The sequence below is a fragment of the Chelonus insularis genome, unplaced genomic scaffold (genome assembly GCF_013357705.1).
Source record: "Chelonus insularis isolate UGA/USDA-ARS -01 unplaced genomic scaffold, ASM1335770v1 scaffold_303_pilon, whole genome shotgun sequence".
Lineage (NCBI taxonomy): Eukaryota > Metazoa > Arthropoda > Insecta > Hymenoptera > Braconidae > Chelonus > Chelonus insularis.
In genome coordinates this window covers 1,009,835-1,037,794 of record NW_023276792.1, presented here as the reverse complement: position 1 = coordinate 1,037,794, position 27,960 = coordinate 1,009,835, and the positions used below count along the sequence as shown (strand labels likewise).

The 27,960-nt window shown below is 27.0% G+C and overlaps 1 protein-coding gene across 4 annotated transcripts in view; it reads right to left on the bottom strand.

Moving 5' to 3' along the window:
- Positions 1-3,271: 3,271 nt before the first annotated feature.
- The window catches only part of Fas1 (fasciclin 1), a 125,669-nt gene continuing 100,980 nt past the window's right edge, over positions 3,272-27,960 (bottom strand). The window contains exons 3-15 of one of the 4 annotated variants that reach the window (XM_035093932.1): positions 27,050-27,237; positions 22,843-22,973; positions 21,930-22,026; positions 20,515-20,686; positions 19,622-19,782; positions 14,337-14,345; positions 11,936-11,941; positions 11,412-11,654; positions 11,295-11,324; positions 8,702-8,916; positions 7,244-7,406; positions 6,976-7,123; positions 3,272-4,238 (exon numbers count right to left, since the gene is read on the bottom strand). In XM_035093932.1, the coding sequence (XP_034949823.1) occupies positions 4,048-4,238; positions 6,976-7,123; positions 7,244-7,406; positions 8,702-8,916; positions 11,295-11,324; positions 11,412-11,654; positions 11,936-11,941; positions 14,337-14,345; positions 19,622-19,782; positions 20,515-20,686; positions 21,930-22,026; positions 22,843-22,973; positions 27,050-27,237 (1,754 nt within the window). In that variant the 3' untranslated portion in view covers positions 3,272-4,047. The remainder of the gene's footprint in view (positions 4,239-6,975; positions 7,124-7,243; positions 7,407-8,701; positions 8,917-11,294; positions 11,325-11,411; positions 11,655-11,935; positions 11,942-14,336; positions 14,346-19,621; positions 19,783-20,514; positions 20,687-21,929; positions 22,027-22,842; positions 22,974-27,049; positions 27,238-27,960) is intronic. The other 3 variants (XM_035093935.1, XM_035093933.1, XM_035093934.1) reach the window with 3 other exon arrangements.

Genomic DNA, 27,960 nt, shown 5'->3' with positions numbered 1-27,960 from the left:
ATCATAAAATAATACAGTAAAAGCAGAGTGTTTACAAAGAGCGTACAAATTATGTAATTGTTCATCATTAAAATCTAAGAAAAACCTGCTTGAGAAGCGTGTGACTATGATTGTTGTATCGATTAACAATTTTATCGTTATTACTATTATTATTTGAATATGTTTATTCATTTTAAGTGTTTCCCAAATTTCAACTATCTGTTTGTTATTTTCCATCAAATGTATTTTATAAATTTTCATTACAATATTCTTTGAACCTACAATTTCACAAACGTGATTCACATAAAAACCAAGAAATATTTTTCAAATGTTACATTATTTTGAACATCACAAAATGTGTTCGATTAATTGTACTATAAATAATAAAGGCAATTATACTGAACTAATTAATAGTAATTTAATATTAATAAACGATTACTTAACTAGTGAAATAAATATTTAGAATAAATAAAATACGTTGTATTTATCATTCAATCTATTTGGATAATTTTTTCAATTAATTACGAATATCAAATTGATGTTGCAAGAAAATACTCAATTGTCAATCATTAATATGAATCATTCATTTTTACAATTATATTTATTTTATTACTTATTTTTTAAAAATTTTTCTTTGCTATCATAATAACTATTTATAAATTAATTAAAATCTTAATTATAAATCGATAACTTTTTTGTTTTTTTTTCAATCCGTTTTGTTTCTCAATTTATATTGATTCATTCACGCATTAAACTCTGCACTTAATATCAAATTTTTAGTTCTCACATTTCAAGTGATAATGATTTTCTCAAATTCAATCATAATTTTATGATCTTTATGTTTCTTTCTTATTATAAACAACTTATCAATTCATCAAACCACATACGAAATCTGATTATCATAAATTAATTTCATCGCTTACCTCATACCGAGTGTATAAAATTGTTAAAACATTTATTACAATTATTTGATGAAAGCTGTTGTATTCTATTTTGCTTTATTTTTCTTGATATTCATGCTAGCTAATGTCTTTGCTCTATAAATGTAAAAAAATGTCAAATCTTTGATAAGAAATGTCAAACGAAATTATTTCAATTGATAATTGTTTTCTTTAATCATGCAAAGTGATTCCTAATTCTTCTGATTATTTATTTTATTATTAATATTGAACAACTTCAATTTATTCTATTGTAAATTCAGATTAATTTTATTGCTGACAAACATTACTAGATATTCAAAATTTTATTCATAATTTTGCTATTAAAAATTTAATTTTTTCACCAATATTGCAGAGTGCATCGTTAATAATAGTTGCAAATCGTTTTAAATGATTTCACATCTGAACACTAGAGTCGTTTATCATCAAGAATTATAATTCCATATTAATTATATTGTTTATAGTAGTTTTAATAATATCTTAAATATTTTCTTTTACGAATGAAAGCGATGATTCATCATATATCTACAAAATGTACAAATAATGACAGTGGCGAAGTGATTATCCATCATTTTCTTTTTTGATCTTCACATTAATTTCATTTTTAATTTCTTAATACAAATAATTTTTTATTATATAGCCTGCATACGAATGTTCGTTAATAATAGCTGTTTAGTGTTCATGTTGAATTAATTTTTGATAGAAATATTTATTTCTCACTAAACAACTTGTTTTTTTTTAATTAATTTAAAATTTTGTATGAGTAGAAAACGGAATGTTTTGTTTTTTTTTATAAAAATAATTTTATAATTATGGAAATAATTTCAAACTGAATAAATAAATAAAATGAATCTAGTACTATTTCTTATTTGCCCTGAGAATGATTCCTCATGCAAAGAATGAATCTTGTTTCGCAGAAGAAAGCTTCACAAAAATTATCATGATATATAGGACAATACTTATTGATGCTAGTGATTAAAACAGAAAAAATATTACAATACGTAATTGTAAGTATAATCATAAAAATTAAATTTTTCTGCATTGAATCCGTTAATTATGGCTTTATTATAATAAATACCATTTCTTATTCAATCAGCAAAAGTTTAACAATCAAGAACTAGTTACTACTTCGTTTTAACTAAAAAAGAATTCTTATCAGTTGTTATTACTTGTATTTCATATAAATAAAATCTTCTGTAACGTAAAACTTTATTTCCGAGTTTTAGTTTTAATTTATTTCGGGTTATAGAGTATTTTTCGGGCTATTAAACATGGAATGGTATGCCATAAACAGATAATATGATGATAAAAATGTGGCAGTGAAAAAGTAACAAGTATTTAAATTTTTTTATGATGATTATACCTTCCTCTTTTACAATATCATTAATTTCCACGGCTAGAATTATTTTTTTACCGTTTATCATTAATTATAATAGTAAGCTGAACATTTAAAACACCTTTATATATCTATACAGATAGACAGAGTGAAGAAGATAGAGTTCTACTATTTTGTATAGTTTCTTTTTTGTTCATGTATCTATAATATTTTTTTTCCCCACTAATTATTCAATTAATTTATTTTTTCATATTCTTTTCTTGAACAAACAGTGTTATTTAAAGTTTATTATACTCAGTAATAATGATAATAATATTATTTATTCCAACAAGAATTAGTATTTATTTTTTTCAGTTTCTTACTGTACGATATTTTTTATTTTTCTGTAATTTATTTCAATTTTTTATTAGTTTCTTTGGTTATTATTCTTCTCTAATAAATATTTATTATAATCAATAATTTAGTTTTCACTGAACTTTGACAAGTTTTGTAAATTTATCTCTACATATAGTTCAACCATACTCTTATTGATGTAATAATTCCTCTATTAAATCTTACTCAATTTTAATGATTTATTCAGACATTTTTATTCAGTTCAGGATTGGGCATTAAACAATGCAGAACGTACAAATTTTGACTTTATTTGTTATCATCAAAATTTATTAATTTTTTCATACATATTGCCAATTAAATATGAATTTATGACACAAATATTTACTTTAAACATATTTATAAATAAAAAATTTAATTTCAAAAGATACAAAATTAATTTAGCAATACTTAAAGACTAAACTTTTGTTGACTGAAGTATATTATTGAACTGTACTTGTCTTTCTAATAAAGATATTATTTTCGGTGATATTGTACATATCAACTTTGCCCAACCTGACATTTTGATAAATACTTTATAAATTTCTGTCTTATTATTCAAAGTAGATGCAAATTTTAAATGTTAATGTTAACAAAAAAAAACCTTGACATCTTTCATCAATTTTTAATTATTTCTTTCTCTTTAATGTTTTTTTTTTTGAAGCCATACATCGGATACACACTCTAATTTTTCTCCAAATGTAGCATTCTCACGTGGCAGTTATGTTCATTGATATAAGTATGTATAGAATAAACATTATATTCATTATTTTATTAATATTTAATCAATTATCAAGTAATTAATATGTACGTTTTATTATACATAACATGGAATTTTTTTACTTTACTTATTAATTATATTACTCATTTGTTTATTTTTCTTTTATTTACCATTTATCTATTAAACTTTTTTTTTAATCGTTTGTGGCTTACTAACTTTTTGTTGTTACAAACCAAGTATGAAATTCTATTGAGTATTTTCTCATTTTATGAACAAGAAAGAACATAAAAATAAGATTTGCTTCTTTTATAAATAAAAAAAATTAATTATCAATACATTAGCCTATTCAATCCCCTAAGGAATTCTTATAAATATTCATTTGGTACAATTATAATGATCTAATGTTGACAACTTTTATTTTAATTAATTACTACTATACTGTAGAGTGATATTCATACCCCTACGGTTAGAGACTTGATCTTATGATTAATAAATAATCAAATTATTTAATTCTAGCCTCTGTATAATTCTCAGGTCTTTTGAGTGATTTCATTATGTTATTGATACCTCCGAAAAAAATTCTATCAAAATCGTTTTACAACCAAAAATCGAAGAACAAAAAAAAATTTTCAACTGTATTTAATTTGTTATAGTGTTTTTAGGGTCATTTTAAGACCTCATTAAATAAACCTTTTCTAATGAATCTATAAAAACCACTTAGCAATAATAATTGTCATTATATGAGGCGCAATAGCCATTACTGACGCACTTCCAGTCACTGTGAGGTCTTCGGGTATAATGAACACTTCGTCAATTACATGAATAATACCATTGGTACAAGCAACGTCTGGACGGAATACTTGAATCCATGATCCCATCCATTCAATTTGGTAACCTAGGAGAAATGCAGTATGATTAGAAGTCTGATGCTCACGCTCATTTATTTAAATATTTAATTGAGAAATAAAGATAAGTCCATATATCAGCAATTTTTTTTAATTTCTCAAAGCCAAGAGATTTTTTTATTGAAAAAATTTCTATCATTTCGTATCGAGAATAAATTGGTAAAAAAAAACCGAAATAACTTTTTCAGTAGACTAAATATTGCTGACATATAAACTAAAAAGAAACAGTCAAGGAAGAGAGCTTTTTGACTACTGCAGTGTTTGCAATTTTCAAGCAGAAAAAGCTCGATGATTCAAATGTCAATGTTGATGTCGATATCAATAATAAAATGGAACGAAATATTCGATAGAAGTGACAAAGAGAAAATGAAATATTGGAGAAATCTTTTCTCTTATTAATTGAATTATATTTAATCCATTCCAATTTTGCAACAGAAATTATAAGTTGATAAAAAATGAAAGTAAAATAGACTATGTTGATAACTAAAGCTTCTGTAAAAGCTATCATCAATTTTCATTTAAAAAGTTTCTATTAAAAATTGAAAGTAATAAAATTTATTCAATTATATTTAATCAACTAAGTTGTTTAATTTTATAGAGTAACTTTTTTCATTTACATCAATCCTTTTTTTTTCACACATGAAATCGAAATGGATTAAACGTAGAATAATGTACGGAATTGATACTAAATAACAAGAATGAACTGAGGCTTTGAAGCTTTCCAATGGAAATATGTTAGGATTTGGTAGTTAGTGCTCAAAAATACTCAAAGAATGTTTATGTAAATAGTTATTGATATCGTGTAAATTGAATCCTCTTTCACTTTAATGAATATTGAATTAGAATTTAGAGTATGATAGATTATTTTCATAACTTCTATTAAATAACTTTATTGAGCAATGAATAATATTTAATATTTAATCAAATTAATCTAATTTATACGACAATGATTCAATATTTATTTCAATAATAATCATTAAATAAATTTATTGACTAGAATGACAAATATTTAATATTCTGATAAATAATTTCTTTTTTAAACTAGAAAAGACATTATTCAAGTATAAACCGATATTTTTCTGTCTCATATATCAATTTTCTTATGGAGTTGGTCAGAATTACAAAAATAGCGACCGATTTTCGACGTCTTCCGTCATCGATTTATAGCTTGTAGCATTAGAAGTCGAACTTTTCGCGTTTCAAATACAAGTAACATGGGAATGGTCCCAAGAGAATCTACTAGAAAAAGCTAAATGGACGTAGACAGCATAGACAGAGTACAGAGTAAGGAGGGTATAGGGTAGTGATCACATAACGACCGGTTTATCGACAAGATCGTTCACTATTGCGATGACCACAGGTACAAGAGGATGAAGAGAAAGACGTGGAAATGGAGAAGGAGGATGACAAAGATACCGATGTATTTATGGCAACATAAATACTGATTTTATGGCTTGTCTAGTCATGGGTACTCGGTGAATGTGTTGAAGGGATGAGAGAAATATTGGTATTTTAACGCAAAAAAAAAAATATATAACGAAAATGGATTGACCGATGGCCAGGTGGAAAATCTCATATCTGAATTTAGGAGGGTTTTTATACAGTTGCTTTTATATGAGAGTATTGGATGTTATGAAAAATTTAATTTTTTTTGGTTGATGTAGAGTACACTCAAGTGATGAAATAATTTTCTGATTATGTGGGATTTATTGAAAATTAATTCATGTTTTTTTCTGTTATCAGAATAGCACTATTTAATAACGAAATATATAGAGTTGATTATTACAATTCATAAGAAATATGTAAATGTTTCATTAATGAATTTTATTCAATAGAGTGCTATTTCGATAAACTTGATAATATTGTAATTATTAGGAAAAATATGATTGCTCTATTGTGCTATAGTGTTGTCACATTGTCTACATGTAAAGCACGCAATTTGAATGCAACCTGAGAGGCAGCAATAATCAGAATAGGCATACAGCAAGAGAGACGCTTAAACGTCCTAACATGGCGTCAATGCTAATTCCTATGTGACTCACCATCGCCGGAACTGTTAGGGGGATGGATTGCATTTTCATCATACTTTGGATCGGCTAGATGTAATGAAATACAATAGCCTTAAACTTTTCTTGGATTTTAAAAAGGATATATATTTGACAAAAACAGCAATAAAATCAAAATAATGGTGATGGTAAAAATCCAAAAAAATAAATTTACACTCTCACTCTGAAAACTTTCCATGAAGTGGAATAACATTAAATGGAGTATGGTACAGAATTGGAAAATGGTAAATTTTCATGTCAAACTACTCAAGATTTACATTTTATTAAATTTTAAATTTTTATCCACACTATGATTATTTCTTTCACGATTACTATCATGATTATTGTTATTATTGATATAATTCTTTTCTGACCTCATGAGCTCCAAGGTAAGTTTTCAGTCTTAGGAAGAAACTGATACATTACGGAAAACGATGAAGGAAAAATGAGGATTTACATAAAGATGAAATGGCACTTGTAAGTCGTTAGTTTTTATGATGAAGAGGAAAAATGTCCAGGTAATAGTAAGGAAAAATATACGGATAAAAAAGAGTGGAAATGGAATGAAATGTAACATGGAGTGTGTAAATATAAAAAGATAAGAAATCGAGAAAATATAAATTTATAGAGAAGCAATTACACTAGAACATGATCTCGTATAGAAATGAAAGCATATACTTACTTCCATTATGCTCTCTAATGCGGAGCTTTAAATTGTCCCGAACAGGGAATAGAAGTACAGAATTATTGTTGATTGACATTCTCTTCAGTTCTGCCATTGAATAAGCTTGACCGTCAATAACTAAATGTCGCTCCAGAACTTGATTTGCCTTAAAAATGCAGAATACGATCATCTTAATTTTTTTTCAACTATCAAACTGATGATTGATCAATAAGTCAGCAATTATACAAGAGATATAATTAAAAATTATTGTACAATTAATACTTACATAATAACTGTATTCAGGCATGAAAATCTTCTTGTAGGCTGATGGAATCTGAGTTTTCACCTTCTCCCATGCTGAATTGCGTGGCACAAAATACGTAAAACGTTTCGTCGTGTCATTCAATTGTTGATTAAAGCCGGGCAATTTCCCCAAATAATATGTTGCACTATAAAAAGTTCAAATTAATTTAGTAATTAATCAAATATAAAATAAAGTTATTATTTAGTTGGATAAATTCTTGTGGTTTAAAGACTGTTATAAAATAGAGTATCTAATAAAAATTGAAGTTTACATTTCATTGTGTATTAATTAAAACCTAATAACTGGCAATAGGTGAACATAAATTATTGAAGGAGAGAGAGGATAGAAGGAAATATCGAATAAAGAATGAAAAAAGTAAAAAAAAGCAAGAAGTAGTGACTATTAAGCCGTCAGTAATTGCATGTACTTTTACTGGGTTTAAACTTTACTTTCCAGTTAGAAACGAGGGAACGTGAAAAGTCGAGGTCGGTACCGAATGGACGTGCTTGTGAAAATAGCCAATTTACATTCAGCTTCTTCTTGAGTCGACCAATCTACTTCTTTCTCTCGTTTTTTAATTTTTTATCACTAAAATACAAGGTTTTAAAAAAATATTATACATGTAGGAATCTGGTTCTCAATTTCTTATAAAATATTGAATTCGTTTTTAAAAGTATCAACAATATCCTTATAATCAATTTGTTTTTAATTTTAAATATTTTATTTACCAATGCCTAGCAGGCATATTAAAAATTAAATTGTAAAATAATATTAAATAGCTTTTTGCACCCTCTCTGTCTCTTATCACTTTACTTCCTTTGACGTGTCAATGTAGTTAATAGTGGGTGTGAACAATTTCCCGTTTACTTGATGGTAATAGAAAATGGAAATTTGGAGTGTTTTAAATGAAATTTACAAAATGAAAGTTGGTTTTTAACAAAATGCCTCAAGCATTTTATATTTCTTCCAAAAAATTTTCAATTACAAAGAATTTACCAAGAAACCAGACAATTATTTTCAATGGTTCATGTAATCACTTTTCTGATATTTATAAAAAAAGTTTTGGGATATTGCAGTAAAAAGTAATTGAAAAAAAAAAAGAAATTATAAATCCAAAAAGGTTGGTAAATTAAATCCGATTACAACAAGAAATTGAATGATTAAACTTGACTGAATATAAGACCCTCTTTTGGTGTATTACCCAGATATCCAAGTACTTTCTAATATAACTTCGAGAATATCCTTCACTTCAATAGCTTTTAATAATTCCTGACCTCATCAAGGATCTCTAACTTTAATATCAATTTTTAATTGTGTTATTTGTAGAATTGAATTGACTTATTTATTTCCGTATATCTGTTAGTTTAAATCCTATTAACTATTTGATTTTGTTGTTATGTTACTTTCAACTACTAATAAAGTAATTATATAATTACTTACTTGAGCATCGGATCAGTTCGAAGTTTGTCTAGTACTGTAGTGTAGGGAATACCAAGTACTCGATCAATAATGTGAATGATTCCATTAGTTGCCGCTATATTGGCGGTAATTATAGTTGCATTTACACCTCCACCTTCTACTGTAACCATTTGACTGCCGTTCGATCTCTCGACCACATTAAAGTATAAACTTTTTTTTGCTGCTGCCGTGGATACCTTTGAATGAAAATCAATGTAAACAGTTAAATTCAATCACATTAATCTAATTACACAAATATATCCATTAATTTTGATCATGCAATTGGAATGCAAACACATCAACTTTTATCATGCAAAAAAAATTCTTTCAAGTACCTTTGGAATAAATTTATCTAAAAAATTTAATTATGTAAATTGTTTTTAATTTGGTAAATCTTTTGTTTAAAGCATAATTTTAATTCATATTTTTAATGAAAATCCATTGCTTTAAGTTATAAAGAAATTTTTGACGTATCATTCATCAGCACCAGTCGCGATGTACTAATTAAAAGTAATTTTTGAACATATGTTAATTAACATCACTCCAATTTACACCGAGATTATTGTAATCCTTCAATCAATTGGAACTGATTAAAATTCAATTTATTACTGAACAAATAATGAATGAAATAACCACCAGTAAAAATGAGGAAGTACAGTAAATGCATTGATGCGATTTGAAAATAGTTTCAATAATTAACAAAATCGATTGACCTAAAAGTACTCAATAATTAAGGTGTGTAAGGTGTAAATTGATTAATAGATGGATTATCATAAAAGCTAAATGGGTGTGGTAATACTGATTCGCTAATTACACCATCATTACTACTAACGCATTATAGATAACATCATCAATGATGTCCACTGGTCCCCGTTTGCTACCTTTACTTTCAACATTTATCGACTGTTCTACGTTAATTTACTAATCATCAATTACCCTCAAATAACCCAAAATACTTCAACCAGCTCGAGTAATTATTATTGATTGTAAAATAAATCCGCTTCAATAGATTTTCATGTCGTATTCTGTATGAAAAAAGTAACAGATTCACACTAGAATATTTACATCCATAAATTTGGTGAACGAGAATACAAATAGGAGGAGGTTTGTATTACTATACAAGAGTACAGGAGTAGTATAACACAAGCAACAATCGGATCGTTGAGCGAATAAACTTGCTGTGTTTTTGGTTACTGGGATTGGGGATGAAAAAGGATGATGGAATTTATCGTTTTTATCAGGTGGATATAAACGATTGGAAAATATCGACAATATTGCAGCTTTGCTCCGATATACTAAGCATTTATCTTTGCTGAAAAAATTGTATTTCTATCGAAATATGTGCTTGTTCATAATTTTCATTGCTTTAATATGAGTCCACATATTCCGGGAAAATTAATCTCTCTGACTAATGAACAGTTTAAATTGCTCAAATTTTTATTTCTTCCTAAATGATTCTTTTTCTCTAACAATTGGCAATTGCTATCGTTAATATATTTACATTTTTCATTAATAATTGATAAATCATTTCCAATTTTATGAAAAAAAACAATATTTGAGATCGTTTGAATAAATACATTTATATGTTTAAATTCTCTTTGATAATAAAAATATTCCTATCGTTTTGTCAATTATTTATGGAAAAAATCCTATTTATATTTAGATAAATCAAAACTGATAACATTCTGAAATAAATTTCAAAAAATATTTTACAGCAATAAAGTTTACTTTTAACAAAATGAAGCAGCATTAAATGCGAAAAACAACAAATCTATTTTCTTCATAGAAATTCGTTTTCATTACAATTTAGTGAAGAAAAGTTACGGAAAATAAATGATCATTCGCTAGATATAAATGAAGACTTTAAAAATACAATTGGAAATTGGAAAACGATCTAATGTATTCGTCTGAATGATTTCGTTTTCAATCCAAGACAACTCAAACTCTTTCGACACTTTTTCGCCTTTTAATGCGCTACATCGCGCCTGAGATAAATTCCACGTTGAATCGCAGTGAAGCTTTCTTTTTCGATTGCTCCATTTTCTCCGTCTTTCAGTCTCATTTTTTTTTCTATCCTATTTTCACTATTTTTGAACACACTTTTTTTTACATTTATTTTCTTGTACTTTTCATCTTGTTTTTTTTTCTATTTTATCCTGTACTTCTTTATATAAGCTCACTCACTTAGTTTTTCCTTCTTGCTATATCGGCCAACTTTACATCTTGTACGAGAATGAAAAAAGTGAATATTCTTTCTACAAAATACTTGCGCATGAAATTGAATTATTTTAAAATGACTTGTTAAACATTTTCCTCCGACTATTTGTCAGTTTACATAATTTTGCATTTTTAAGAAGTACTAATTTCCATTTAAAAACATTTCATCATGAAATTTTATTCATTTTTACTTTTAGAAACAAAAAAAAAATGAGTTAATTTTTTAAATAAATTTGTTCTCCAAAAAAATGATTCTTAAAATAATATCTAAAAAAGTGACTAAATATAAGTTGAATAATACACGTGCATATTTTCATGCAAAATAAAATTCAGTTAATTTTCAATTCGCATTCTTTACCCCATAAATTCCCTTTCCATCACGTGGCATCTTAAGGAAATGAGATAAATATTTGTCAAATGATTTGTTTCACATGAAAAACATTGAAAAACTGTTATTAAAAAAATAAATATTTACCCCACTAATACTCTTTTGTTTAATGCTATCTAGAGGTAGTCTCTCTTGGACGTAATGGAGATTGAGTATCTCACGAAAACGTTTTTTATCTTGAACGATATGTTTAACACCTTCCTCATCCCATGCTGCGTTGCTTGGTGCAAAGACTGTGATGTCTTTGTGCCGGGTGATGACGTCGATAAAATCATCTCCATAGTCTCGCATTGCTTGATAAAATTTGTAAACAGGTCCTTTTTTATCATCCTAAATTAAGAAAATCAATTAATAATTACTTCATAAAGTTAAGTTATGTCTTAAAAAATCAAATAAATAAATCTATTGATAAATAAAAATGAACTTTAAAAGATTATATTTAAATAATAAATAAATTAAAAAGAAAAAAAAGGAAAAAGCTAGTTAATAATTCTATAACTAAATAACAGATATGGAATAATAAAGGAAGGAGTTTGGATAAATACAGATAATTCTATCAATAAAAATTCCACATTAAAACTGGAATCTTTAATCATTTTTTCGGTACTTACGATGCCCTACACGACATGCAGAATCCAATAGAGACATGCAAAGCACCACAAAATTAAATATATTAATTAATTTAATTAATAAAAATAATTATAACCATATTTTTAACAAGAAAAAAATTCTAACAAATTAAAAACTTGACCGAACTTTGTTTTCTCGAATCAGTTAAATTATTATTGTTATTATTATTACGACTTTTATTAGAATTTTTTGTTTATTTTTAATTATTTTTAGAGCAACATACGTTGATTGCTTCTGTTTTTCATTTTTTTTTTTTTAATTTTCTTTCATCTACCCATACTTTCATATCTCGAGTGTGCAATTGCTCGCTTATCGTTTTTGCATAATCTCGAGTTTTCTATTTTCATGTTTACATTTTTTCAATTTTACAATGATAATATTTTAAAAATTTTTTCAATACATTTTTAATCAATGTCATTTTATTCACACACTAAAGTAAAAACTATTAATCAACATTAGCTATTAATTAAATAGTTTTTATCATAACTATCAAATATATAATATTATGTATTGATCATGAAATATGATTGTGAAAATATGATTTTCTGTAATGAAAATGTCGCGATGTTGAAATTGATTAACTAGTGTGTACAATTATATTTTTAATTGAAAATTAATATTGATAGCTCTATAAGTGATTAATTTTTATTAATATTCTTTTAAAGTGTGAATAATTTGTTGTATTTTTTTTTTCATATCTACAGTGCAAATTTTAAGTGCATTTTTTCATGCAACTATTACACTTAACATTCCATCTATCTATACACAATTAACTAGTTCAACCAATATCTAAACATTCTTGTCGATCATCTATCCATCAGATTGGAGTAGTTGAAAGCATTTGCAAATATATAAAAAGCTTTCTGCAATTTAAACAGTGGTGGAATACCTTCAAGTTATCAATCCCATTATATCAGTATTGCACACATCAATTGAAGTATTTTCTAATTTCTAAAAATTTTTATTGTTATCCCAAATAATATAAAATGATATGGCTTAGTTCATCTATAAATTAAAAATAATTGAAATTTTCTTTTCATTTCATTGTTTCTTTATCATGCAAACGTATTTATTGATGGAGAAAAAGCTTTTATTATGTCTCTTAATAATAATCGGATAATGAATTAATTTAAATTTTTATTCCGAGTGTTTCATATCAGCATTGTGAAAATTCATACATCTCGATTACTAACAAAACAACTGCCATCTGAATGTTTGGTACAAATAAAAACAACTGAAATAGAGTAACTAAGAGGATCAAAGTGGGTTAGGAGTATCTTTGAAGTGGAAAAATAAACAAACATGTATTATATAGAAGGATTTTTAATAAAAAAAAATCTCCATGGATTTAATTACGTCGAGAGCTAGAGTAGATGTTAACAACTTTATTAAATGTTATTACTTATGTGAAGTTAAATTAATACACCTTTTTGTCCTTTACAATAATTTACATCTATTATAGAATAATAAAAGAATAAAAACAGTTGAAAAAAAAAATTTCTTTGATAATATTAATATTAATAATTCAATAAATTAATTCTTAATATCATTTTGAGAAAACAATTATAAATTATACCAGACATTTTAAGTTGAAATTATTTTATTTCAAAATAAAAAATCCCTTTTAATTTTTAATATTATTGTCTATATTAAAATAAAGACATTGAAATATTTATATTTTAGAAACAAATTAAAGGACAAAAGGTCATATTATTAAATTCGAAGAATTTTATAAATAAATAAATAAATTATCTCTCTATTTAAAAAAAAATAAAATATTAATAAATTTTTCGATATCGATGAATAATGTAATTGTAGCAAAAATTACACATGGAATTTAATATAGAAAAGCATGCATACGAAATATTGACAAAGCATGTCTACAAAATTCTCACTGTTCCAGTAGCAAGCACGTGCAAGGCAATGTTTATTTATTGCAATTAGTGATAAGAGAAATATCTTGAATTATTGAAAATAGTAGAATATACTTCTAATAACACATTGATGCAGATAGTAAATTAAGATAGAAGTTTGGATAATTAATTGTCGAATGAAAAATAGCTTTATGGAAATGAGAAGAGATATATTATGAGGATTAGATATGAGGACGAGAAAAAAATGTTAAATGATGATGTAGAAGGAAGCAGATGTAGAAGAAGATAAATGTGATATGAAAATAAAAAGCAAGCAAGTTACTGACGAAAAATGAAAAATTATCAATATAAATAAAATATTTATGATTAATATTCATAATCAATGAAATGATTAAATGCAACTTGCTTGCAAATTAATTATGAAAATCGAAACAAATGATTTAATTTATTTTTATTTTATGATCGAAATAAAGTAAATAAGTGAAAAAAAAGGATGAAGCGAAATTACCTTAAAGGACTGCTCAGTAAAACCAGAAACCAGAGAGTTGGTCCGTAACACAAGAAGCGAACAGAAAACAGAAAAAAATTGTGATGTTGTATTAGGTTTTTCCTTCACTAACAAATTTATATTCTTTATTTTATTTATTTCAGTAATATATATATATATATTTATATTTTTACTATTCCATATGTTTTATTGGAGCTTTTTTTTTCATTTTCATCGTTTTTCTCTTTTTCCTATCAATTTATTAAATTGGATTTATTGGATTGCTGTCAGTCTTAGTGACATTATAGAATTGAAGTAGACATAAAGTTTGAAATACGCTGATTGCGCGATCGCTTTCATCAACCTCCGGAAGTTGAAACGCGTCAAAAAGAAAATGACTAAAGAGGGTACCCTCATCGATAGTTCGTTCAGTCGAAAATCTGTATTTGACAGTGAACATTTCTTTTTCTCAACTTTTAGATAGTTTTTGTTCTTATTAAAATGCTTGTTTAATTTTGTCATTCTGCCTCATGCGAAAATTAGGTAACTATTTTCATTTAAAAAAATGATGTTCTCGTAGGTCATATCTTTTGATTATATGATAAAATATTAAATGCATAAAATAATTGGAAAAAGTAACGTTATTATGAGCCTAAATGTATATTATTGGTAAAAATATGAGTTCTTGAAAAATATTTTCAACTTTATTTTTCTGAGTATTACGAGACACTCACTTGTGTATTCATCGTAGCGATTACACCGGACGGAAGGCTTATTATCTTATGGAATTATGCTTGCCTGTTGGTACATATACATCAGTACAAACACGAGATATATACACCCTCTTCTCTGTGACGCATGGTGCTAATATAAATTCATGAAAACCCGCCCTACAGCGATTCTCGGTAGATTTACATTTTTTTTCCTTGTTCTTTTTAGTCTCTTCATTTTTATTTATTTTCATTTCTTTTTTTTATTTTCTATCTTTAAAGCTACATTATTTTTCATCTTTATGCTTTACCTTTAACTCTCTTCTTTTTAAATTCTTTCTAGAGTATGTATAATTTTGTATACAACATTCGAAAAAAATTGACATAAAAAAAAACTTGAAAAATCCTAGTGATTCCAGAGTATGTGCGACGAATATGCTGAATTTATATGAAAATTTTATCGTTGTATATATTATCTCTTTGATTTTGTATAAAATACGACTTTTCATGAACTATGATAAAACATAATACGTAATAAAATGATGTGATAGTTTTCATTTTTTTTTTTGTATTTTTGAAAAATCACACGTTATCGTTTTACAATAATATCATCATTCCTTAATTATTAAAGTTACAAAAATGTAAAAATTTCATGAATAATTAAAAAATTTTCTAGTTGATTACGAATGAATGAATGAATGAAAGTATAATGACTCTGGGGGATATTTTAACTGTGATTGCTGGTCAAAAGAGGGTAGTGGACAATTGCGTGCACTTGGTGCACAGATTTCCGGACATTTATGCTAGCCATTACTCTCGCGTCAGTCGATAATCGGCTCTGAGGTAATTTCAAGCGTTGAATATTTATGAAACCATAGTATAGTGCATCGTGTTTTGTAGTACGTTATTTTATTATCACAACTTGCTAGCAAATCGCCCGATTAATTCATCCGTCTATGTGCCTTTTATATGTTTCAATTACTTATCAACTAGTATTGCAATTAAAATTTATTTATTATTCTAGTATATTCCATTATTTAGGTATGCATTTCAAGCAAATATAATCATCATTGTAATAAATAAACATAATTATTCGGAATTTTAATGTCTGTTGTGAAATACATTTCATTCATTAATATACCTTTGATGGTTATCCATGAGAAAATTTTGCGATTGATGAATCTTTTCTGGTTTATGAAAGAAAATTGATCTTATTAAGAACTTAATACAAGTTTTTAGTTGATGTTAAACTCAATTCTCAACCAAATTACTGAAATATAATTAACCATATAATTTGAACCAATTTGATAAATTATACTATTACTTTGACTGAAATAACAATTAAAATATTTTTTGTTCTAGAAGTTATTTAAGTTTTGTTTTTGACTATTCAAAAATATTATTTTAAATTATCAAAATTATAATAAAACTTATGATTTTTGTTAAAATGTTCTCCAAGTTTTTTTTCTACAAATTGTATCTCTAAAAATATGTTTGAGTAGTCTCTGTGCAAATATTTAAGATTATTTAAAATTACGACTTTTATAAAATACTTCATAAACTCTAGATTTATTTATTATTATATTAGCTTGATATAATATGCTTGAAACTTTTTATCTCTCATCTAAAAAGTAATTTATTCAATCCATCACATTGTAATAATATTTCAATATAGTGTTATCATATCTTCGGGCTTCAATTAATATTGTATTACACGTTCTCGTTACAATTTTAATTACAATTAACATTAATGATATTCATATTATAAATTATTCAACAACTATTACACTGACTTATGTTCATAATATTATTATATATTATTATAATTGACAAAAAGTAATTTACTATTCTCATAATTTTATGATCATTAAAATATTAAAACTCTTAAAGGGTTAATTTCCAATCAATTTTCTTCTAAGAAGAAACTAAATAAAAAGTCCACTTTATAATCTATTGCTTATTTCCCTTCAGATATATTTTTTAATAAATGTAGTTTCACGTGGGAGACATAATTGGGATTCCCCATCGTATCTCTTAAAGTTTAAGACGAAGTGAAAAAGGTTCTTGACTGGACAGCCAACGCCTGAAGCCTCGCGAGGGAATCGTTAAAGACATTTAAACTTGCTTGAAAGTAGGTGAGTTAGAGAAAATGACTAGAGCCGAGGGGACATCTTCATGTCGTATATGACCACTTAGAAAATTTCCTCAAGAGTATTATCATCTCTAATATTTTTTAGATTTTTTCTACACTCTTTTAATTTATGTTTAATGTTATTTACGTGACTCTGAGGTGTATTTGTCTGTTGAGTACATATAATAAATTCCAAATGATTTTTAGCAAAGCTTTTAAATCAGTTTTTTAGCATGAATTATTTCAAATGATGAATTAAAGTTTATTCAATTTAAATTTTTTAACGTGTGATTTATCAAAAATAATTGAAATTTTTTCAATAAGAAAAATCGTTTATAGGGTTTACTATAAAATAAAAAAGCAAAACTAGCTTTAATATAATGATAGAAGAAATAGATGAAAACTGGGAAGACTCTCTAGCGATAAAAAATGAATTTTAAATTCCGCTTTTCAATACTAATTTTTATAATGAATGAATATTTTTTATTTTCAACTAAAATATGAAATAATCAGCTTAAAAGTAATTTAACTAATTGTATCTTCTATTTTATCCTACTCTTCAATTGACTGATTATTCATATGACGAGTGTGTATAAGAGGAAAAAAAGAGAATAGATTACATTTTTGCTAGCAAAGGCGCAGACAGACAAATCTGCAGTGATAAAACAATACAAGGCGGTGCAGTGACGGCAGAACTTTGTTTCATATATATATATATTTTTTTTTTAATCATTTTCTTTTTTAATTATAGCTTTCGTGCTGTCCTATAAACACCAACATACAATTTCATATCCTTTTCTTCTTTTCATACTTCATTCCTTTGTCTTTGCATAAAGCGATCTCTTCTTGTTATTTGTACACTATTTTTGATTTTTTTCAAAACTTTTTTTTTCGTGTCATCACAGTGCTAGACGCCTGAAATTAAGCGATTAATCGATGTCCAAGTGATTTTAAGTGATAAAAGTAGAACTTTAAGATGTAAGATTGAGAAAAATTTTTTTATTGTTTAATGAAATTGAAATAAAAATAAACATTTTCTCAATCTTGTTTCAATTGTTCGAATAAAATCACTTCAAACAACACACAGCTTTTACAATAACAGACAAATTTGTGTTGGATCAAAAATTATAACAAGATAAGAATACATTCCAGAAATATATTTTTAAGGCTTTTCACGTTTTTGCGTTAACATCATGCTTGTAAATGTAGAATTTTATAAAAGCTACAGTAGATGAAAGTCAAAGAATGAAAGGAGAAAGAGTTTGCATTACTGTACATGTGATGTATGTACTTTGAAATTTATTTCCAACAATATTGCATGGTATCATAATATAAGTTTGTTTCTTTGATCCAACACGACATATAAAAGAGGCTTGAGTGCTGACATTAGCAGTACGTGCTGTTGATATGTTTATCAGATTTCTTGTTAGTTTTTTTTCGCTTTTATTATGTTGTAATTTAAGTTAATAAAGAATATCTTTTGTAAAAGTAACTAAACCGATGTGATAATTTTTTATTGAAAGCCAAACAGTTTAATTTTATTATATAAATGTTTGTCATATCGAAGCTTTGTCAAGTCCAGCTTTGTTTAGTACTATAATTGTCTTTGTCTTACAGATAGGTATATGACAACGAAAGGTATTCAGTAGTCATTTGTTTGTACCAATATATCGGAACACAATAGCTTGATAGTGTCAAAGGGGATAATATCGTTTCGACGTGCCTATAGTCAAGTTATTGGTATTGCAACCTGTGAAATCTGCCCTCTCATTATTATGTTGCTCTAAACCAAGGGTTAACTAACAGCAGTAACAACAGCCAAGGATATTGATGATATTTGCTTCCATCAATCCTAAGCAAACCCATGATGATAATGAGGTAATTAAAGTGGTTTCCTTCTCTCATTTAAATTAATTGAAATGAATGTTTTTACTGATCGTGGAAGAAATTGGTGAGATATTATTATTGCTAAATTCATTTCAACTATGCAATTTAGAATGTTCAATTTGATCAGTTAAATTTATAACGTTTATATAAGATCAATAGTTGATGGTTTCTGTCTCAACAACTTCAGAGTGCTGGTCTGTGAAACTATTGAGTTGGTCTACAATTACTTAGTATCCCTGTTAACCAGAAGTGAGTATATGAGTATCGATACAGATTCAATAGACTCAGTTAGGTTGTCAAAGAGCTGAAATGAAGGTCAGTTTGATGATAATAACTCCAATAATAACTACAAAATGTAATAATATTTTTGCTTTCAATAACAAGAATTCACAAAGATTTAGTTGAGATTAGAGGAATTATTTGTGAAATTATTTAAAAGTATTAGGATTATGAACGGTGTAGAAATTTTAATTTTGTATTATGTATGTTAATTTTAGTTGTTAATAGTATAAAGTTCGAGTAGAAGATACATATATATGTTAAATGTAGTGAGAAGAATGGGTGAATTGTATACTGACCTCGAGGAATTGTTTGACTGTAGTGTCTACTACCATGAGAGGTCGTTGGATGATATGAACTACCCCGTTCTTCACTGGAATATTTGGTTTCACTATTTTCGCTAAAACAACCCCGGTTGGATGAGATGAATCACCAATGAGTGTGTTGGACTTTACGTACACTGCAAGTAGATAAAAGTTGAACAAAAAAATGGTAAATTAGCAGAATTTATTTACATACATTTTTTTTTATTTAAAACAATTTATTTTACCGTAATACTGCACTTCTGCAATATTTCTATACTATAAAAACTAATGAAAAAATGTAAATGTTTCGAGTATATTTTTTTACATAATGTTGAGCAAAAAGAATTCAGAGATAAAATATATTTTGTTTTATTGTATTCCGTTATTATTAAACAATTCCACTTTGAATTTAGTTGGTGATTCAGAATTGTTTTGATATTATTAATGAAAGAGTTGATATAACTATAACAATTAATAGAACAAAGAGAATAATTATTAAAAGCGATGAATAAACTATCACCAATTAATTGCAATTTTATCGAATAATTGCAGAAGCATTTAATTTAAATATTCTAATTAAAAATTATCAATATCTTCCTATATAATATCCATGGCATCAATAAATACATAAAAGTTTTTCATTAGTTTTTAATTATTCCCATTAGTTAAACAAAATAAACATATATTCTGATAAATATTTTCTTTAAATAGCCTACTCTTGTTCGATAGTTTGTAATTGATTAAAAAAACAATTAATTATTATTTAGCATTCCATCATGTTTGGTTTGGAATAAATCTTTCTTTGCTAAAGTAAAAAGATAAATTACATGTACTATTAATTTTTTTTTACAATCTTATCTGATTAAACATATTTAATGACGGCTTACCTTTCTTTGGGTCGTCAGGATCACGAATAAAACTGATGGTAACTTTAAAATTATCATTGTTGGCAAGTGTACTGTAAGGTACATCATTTGGAGTTGGAGCAGTGAATAAAACATGGTTTGGAATCACGTGACCATCGATTACTTGGTGATCAATTTTAGATGATCGTTCTACCTATGGAACAAGAATCGATGAATATTGATATGTTATTTATAAAACAGAATGTTTCGACAGGTTATTTCAATTATGCGATCATTGCTTCATTAACTGGATGTTAAAAAGTTAATAATGTAACTATAATTTATGTAACTTTAGCGGTATCTAATGTAAAATAAGATTATGAGTACTTTAATTCGAGAAAAAAAGAACGATTTTATTTGTGCTTTAATGAGCTTCAACTAATCCTCGTTGTTTCTCAGGTCTTTGCGGTTTACCTTATGGCCGTTGGATGAACAAATATTTAATTAGTCTGGGAGCATTAATTGCACGGTTGTTTTACTTTGTTCGTCAAGTTTTTTACTTTTTGAATTTTCTTTCATATGTACTTATAAATCACAGAAAGTTATTTTAATTCGAGTTTATTTCATATTCAACTGTCACACTCATTTTCATCTTACTCAGTGGTTTTTCTAGAATTTTTTAAATTTCATTATTCATTAAAAAAGTCAGTGCTGTATGTAAATTTTTTTGTAGAAGTAATTAAATTACTCAGGTAATTGTTAATCGTTTCATATGAATCTTTTTTTTTTTTTTGATGAAATAAAGTTACTCTATTGAATATTTCATTTTTAAATTTTTCTATAATTTTTTTGATCAATGAGTTATGTTGTGTATTGAATTTCATTCTATTGAAGATATTTCTCTGAATTTCATTTTATTTTTCTACCAAACTTTTTATATGTAATTTCTATACTTGACGGCAAAGAAATTTTTTAAATGACAGTGCATTTGACTTTTCATCGAAATATTTTTTCTAAAATTCTTTCAAGAATCAGGAAACGAACACATATAAAAGACTGAGGAAGAAGGAAAGAAGTTGAGGAGAAGTAAAGAAGAAGAAAAAAAAAAATAGAGAATCCGAGATTGGTCGGAAGAACATATGTGGTAGGGTAATAGAGGTAGTAAAAAGCAAAATTCCACATTGGTAACACGCGAAAACGAGCAGTGGATGGGAAAATGTAAGCGTGTAGTCATAGGCACGAACGATCGTGCTTGAAAATGTTGAGGGTGAGTGACTTTGATGCCTTTATCATTCGATTTGCACGTCACGTTTTTGCATTGAAGCAAATTTACCAAGTTACATTTCTACATATAGTAATGATAAGAATGTAACGCAGCTAGTAAAAATATTTTTATTCTCCTATAAAAATAAACAAATAAATCAATCAATAAAAATATTATCAATGTTTTATTTTACCTTAAATCCTTCTTCTTCTGGTATAAAGAATGTAAAACCACCTTCAGCTTTAAAAATATCTTGCTTTTGATTTTCCATTACTCGTTGACGGAATATCCTATGAATAAATATATATTTTTTATTAACTGAACATAAAAAATAAAAAGATTTTAAAGTAAAAAGTATTATAAAAAGTTGTTAGTTCTATAGTGTTAAATATTTTATGCTTGAAATAAAGCATTTAATTTATGTAATAACTATTATTAAAGTATTTTTCACTTATTCTTCATTTTTGAAAACATTTTAGGTGGTACTGAGACATTACAACCCTCTTTGAGAGCAAAACGCAAAAAAGAGAGAAAAAAAAATGTGGGTGAGCAGGTGAACAGAGCATTCTTTCGTGAAGGCGGAAAATTACCTTTGCATAGACACAAGGGGTGGATACGAAGCTCTTCGTAATTTTCTCCTGACTTACAATGTACTTTGATACACTTTTGTGTGTATTATGGCGAGGGATAACGTCCCGAGTATTTTTCTTGTTATCTACGACATGTTTACTGTATTTTTCACTTTATTCTATCTATTTTTCATGTTCTTATCCATTAGAAATAATAAAACCTCTTCAATACTGTTTTTTCCATTAGTTTAGCAAAAAATTTAAATAATTTATTCAAAATTCTTTTAACATGAATGTATAATAAAAAAGGTTAACTTCATTTTTATAATTTAACTCAGTTAAAAATAATTAATTTGCTTTCAAGATTTTTGATGAATTGATTTTTAAGTAGAAAGAGGTTACGTATAGTCAGACACATAAACGTGTTAAATTGGAACATTCGGATGCGTTTTAAATTAAGTTTTGACAAAAACATTATTAATAAATATTTCATTAACCAAACAGGTAATTTATTGTATAAACATTATCAAAGCTTACCGCAATCTATAAGTACCAAGGTCCAAACTATCGCTGGTATTTAGAAATTCAAATGCATTGGGATATGAAACCAATGATTCTGGTGAATTTGGCAATATTGGTTCAAGGACCTCAGATATTTTATGCAGAACCTGTGACAAATAAATCGAATTAAATGTTAGTATTTGTTTTTAAAGCAAAATAAATTGCAATCATTATTAATAATTTAGTTATTCATGTATCGAGACTCATTAAATTAATGATATTATTGAAATGATTTCATGTACATTTTTTTAATTTGCAAATCATTACATATCGGAACAAAAACAACTACAGGCTGGTGGAATGAGCAAAGAACAATACAATAAAGTGAGAGTAGAAAATTATGCATTGTTCTGTTCGTTTTAAACCACCGAATTTCCCACTCCATCCAGTTAGAAATCGAGTCACAAATGGTGTGGGATATGATCACGATCTCGAAATACATCTAGAATTGTATAGACTGATTAAAATATACAATTTTTATTTTTTTCCTTTAATTTTAGTTGAAATTTATTCATTAAAATTTTTTTTTCTCTGCATCTTATCATTGCAATTTGTTCTTTAAAATACCTACAACGTTCAAAAAGAAATAATTAATACATTTTTGTAAATATTAAAACATCAAAAGAAGAAACAATAATTAATTAATAAATAAAATAAGATAATCTATTGCTGGGGAAAAAATTAAAAGTTACATTTGAGGTTGTAAAACGTCTGGTATTTTTTCAATTAGAGAGCCTTGAGGATATAATAGCAATGCTTGGGATGGTTATTACTCTAACTAAAGTCCAGTGAAAGTAAGGAAGAAAAAAATGGCGAAAAAATAAAACGATATTGCGTACCTATCTTCTTTATCTTTTAAATTAACCCAACGATAAAATCCTGAGTCGTGAAACCAAGCGAGACTATATAACGAAGAGTTTTGCTGATGAAGCTGAACGATTTTATTCCTTATACTTGCATTTATTCCATGAGACAGGAACATTTTACGTTACCACTTTATCTTCAATACTATCTACCATTTATTCTAGATATTCCAAGCTTTATAGTACAGTATTTATTTTGCATTTCCTTTAACCTCATTTACATTATTCTAAGAAAAATGATCGAAAACTTGGTTAATAATTTAAAAGTAATCATTGATATAAACTTTAATGAATATAATGATAAATATAACCAAGTATGAATTTTCATTTTTAGTAATAAATTTAATTGAGAATAAAATGGAACAATAAAATCCCACATTTTGGACAATCACTTCAAATAAGTGGTTTACCCTTTTAGTGCAGAGATGAGTAAAAGTGTAGCGTCGCGACGCCAAGGCGCCATTCCTTTAGAAGAATAGGAAGACAGAGACTAAGAAAAAATTCAAGACAATGGAAATTTAATCCTTAGATTTTTATATTCATTCCTATTTTATATTCTTCAAGACCGTTAATTTTGATTAAAAAAAAATTTGCAAGTCAAGAATGACGCTTTGATTAGACGTTTAATCATTTTTTCATCTAAATAACTCAATTGACGATATAATTATGAATATAAAAAGAAAATTTCGCAAATCATTTAGTCAATTTAGCTGAAACAATGAACCGGAAGTCTTGTAAAGCCTTTTCATCCCTTAACAAAGCTCCCTATAAGCACAAGACTTACATGGTGTCTATAGTTAAAGCCACCCAACGCCGTAGGGTTGCCGCTCGATAATTTAATTTCCTGATTCTGCGACTTCAGAATATATACTTCATCTCTTCGTTTTCTCCGTCATCTTCTTTACTGTCGACAACTAGTCCTGAACGTTTATTATGCATAAATGCCGCAACTATCAACATGTCGTGTATAGTAGAATCGAGAGCCAATCTTTCCGGATTGCTTCATAGCCAAGTACACGAAGCTTTACGATCGATCATCCTCTTAGCTCTTGTCGAGATGGGGATAAAAAATGTTATAAGAATAATTGATGATAGTACAAGTAAACTCCAAGTCTAAGATCAATAGAACTTGAGCAATTTTTCAATTTTTAAAGAATTAATAAATGTTAGAGTTAAATGATATCTAATTTTATAATGTAAAAATGTTTGCTTTTACAAAAGTACTTGAAAAACAATTCTTTTAAAAATAAATAGAATTGAATTATAGAAGAGTTTTCTATTGAATAGAATTTAAACTTCAAAATATTAAAATAAATATTTTAACATTTGTATTATACTTGATTCACTTTTAACAAACAAAACCTTGCTCTGAAAAACACAAATAGCTGAATACACCTATAAACACCTTTGTTTATTGCTACTGTGTAAATATTACCACAAACCTCCCGAACGATTTTCCTGAATGTTGACATATTTGTTATTCAGTTGAAAACTCATACAATTTTACCTAACAGCCTTTAGCTAGAAAAAAATTTTATTCTCTGAAAAAGAATAATTTTGTATCAGTTTTCCTGTAAGAGTTAATAGATAAATTAAAGGAAAATAACATGTCTTTGAACACTAAAAGTCACAATAAAAAAAAATTGACTATATTAATTTCCGGGCGAAAATTGGCTTTTAACGTTGAGAGATTCATAAAGAAGAGCTGTAACATAATTATTGAATTATAAAATACATTATTTAGCTAGATTGATAAAAAATGTTATAACAATATTATTTGTAGCTCAATATACAACGTTTGTACTACTTTGGGATACTTTTAATATTGAACATCCGAATAAAATGGCCAATTTCGATATTTGAAAGTACTTTTGAAAAATCTAATTAGCAAGTACAATTATACATTCAATAGAGCGAGAAAGCTAAATGCAATTCTTACAAGATAACTTAGTTAGCCGTAATGAAAATGAAGAAAACTTGATCGTACTAGAAATGAGAAATGCCGAAATATTGCTGTATTCGTCGTCATAGTAATGCTATCTCTAATGAACGCAAATCAACGTCGTTATACTAGTACTTATGTTGTTCATGAAAACTTTCATCTTTATACTGTATTAAGATAACTTGAGCAACATATTTCACACTTCGTCGACGAATATTGCTGCGTTTTCAACGAAAACTCATTTAGTACTAAATTCTCTTATTTTCATCAGACGTTTTCACACTCAAATCTCGCTTATCTTACTTCTGAATAAATTATTTTCCTATTCATTTCCATGTTCACTTGACTTCATTATTATTTAATTATTACTTTAGTCATTATTGAAGAACAAATCTAAGCTTTTCATTTAATGATATCGAAAACACAATTCTAAAACTTGTAATCAAAGTTTTCAAACGTGAGTAGACTTCTTATTTAAAAGTCTACTTAACCCATCACTTGATAATTAATATTTAATCTATGTTTGAAATTGATGGAAGTTCAGAATGATAAATATTTAATAAAGTTTGAAAACTCCTCAATTTTTTCAACACTGATTTGTGTGAGCTATAGAAATATTATAAAGAGGCACAAAAGAAGTATGCTTTAAAATTAAAAAATTCATGTACCCTGAAGCATCGCAGACATGTTTCCACTTTTATGCTGCATTCTTACTTCAACGTTCAAGTCAAGATTTCATCTCACCCTAGCTTGGCTCCACTCTTTTCTTTTATATATTCCAATAACAAACGTCTTGAAGCCTGTGCAATACTAAATTTCTTTGGTTGAGTTTCGCTTAAACTTGAGTGCAAATGATGAAAGAAATTGCTTTGTTATGAGTTACGAGTTATTACAAAGGTTCTTGATTTCTCAATGTTATTTGCAAACTACGACTCAGGATGATGTCCTATTATCGTTCTTTTCATATAGTTAAAAATCTAGTTCTGGAAAAATTTTTAATGAATTCAATTTATGTTTTTCTTTAACTTTTAGCTTTCTTCATCTGTATTCACACTTTCTGAACTATATTAATGCGCGTGATGAAACAACCATAGATGATTCAGTAAAGTTGATAAAAAGCTCGTTAGAATGATGCCATGTTGACATAGACCCTTTTGTCTACGTCCCCTTTGTGGTTGAGTTAGTTCAGAACTCTCCTCTATTCGTAACACGAAATTTCTAACTTTTGTTGTCATACAGAAGAGAATCTAATTTTACCAAAACCAAATATTCAAATTATCTGAAATTCACTATTGTTCTACCTTCGATAAAAATAATAAAATCTTCGATGAATGGATTAGGGATTTTATAATTAAATATTTAATTAAAGAATATTGACCTGTGTTTTTTCTCCTTGCGCAGTGAAAACCTTGGTCTTGAAGTTACTGCCTGGCAATATTTTCGCATTGTTGATGTAAATTTCAGTATTAGGCGGAGTGCCTACTTTTGTGACCCACAAAGGTGGATTGCCTTCATGCTCGGATGATATTGTTTCTTTCAGTTCATCAGTAGTTTGAGGAAGATTTGCTGTAAAAAAAAAAATGATTGAATTAACAATAAATGTAATTATAAAGATATATTTATGATATAATCATTATTCTCTTATAGCTAGTTAATTCATTACCTTTGAAAATAAACCATGAATATTAAGTATTTAGGATTCTAATAAAATTTAATGCCAACTAATTTAGATTACGTAATGGAAATGTTCCATCTCGTTGATGAAAATCTAAATCTTTTTCAGCTAATCAAAAGTACATTACATTCTAAATTTTTCCTTGTCTCAATAATGGCGATCAATTACACCAATAACATTTCACATGGCAAAAAAAGTCCGTAGATATCAGCTATCAGGTGTGAAAATTGCTTGCAGTTACTGAGAAAAGTTTTCTCTGTAGATAAAGGTAACTTTGATTACATAGATTAGGTAAAAGAACATGAGAATGGAAGTAGAAAGGATAGTACATGATAGTGTGGAAGCAGATAGTGTACATAGGGATAGAAACATCTTTAGTGATCGCCTACTATGAGATTGTACTACAATTCTCTCTCATACATGTTAGCCCAACTTCATTTCTACACTTGTCTGACAATTGACCGTGCAATCAACGATAACGACAGTTTCCACGTTTCTGTCTGCTACATTTTGTTTTATTTTAGTCACTTTTCATCTTTCTTTTGTCGACCGAAATTGTTAAATAATTAGGTAGAGAATAGCATAAAAAGAAAATATTATACCTTCTGAAGAAA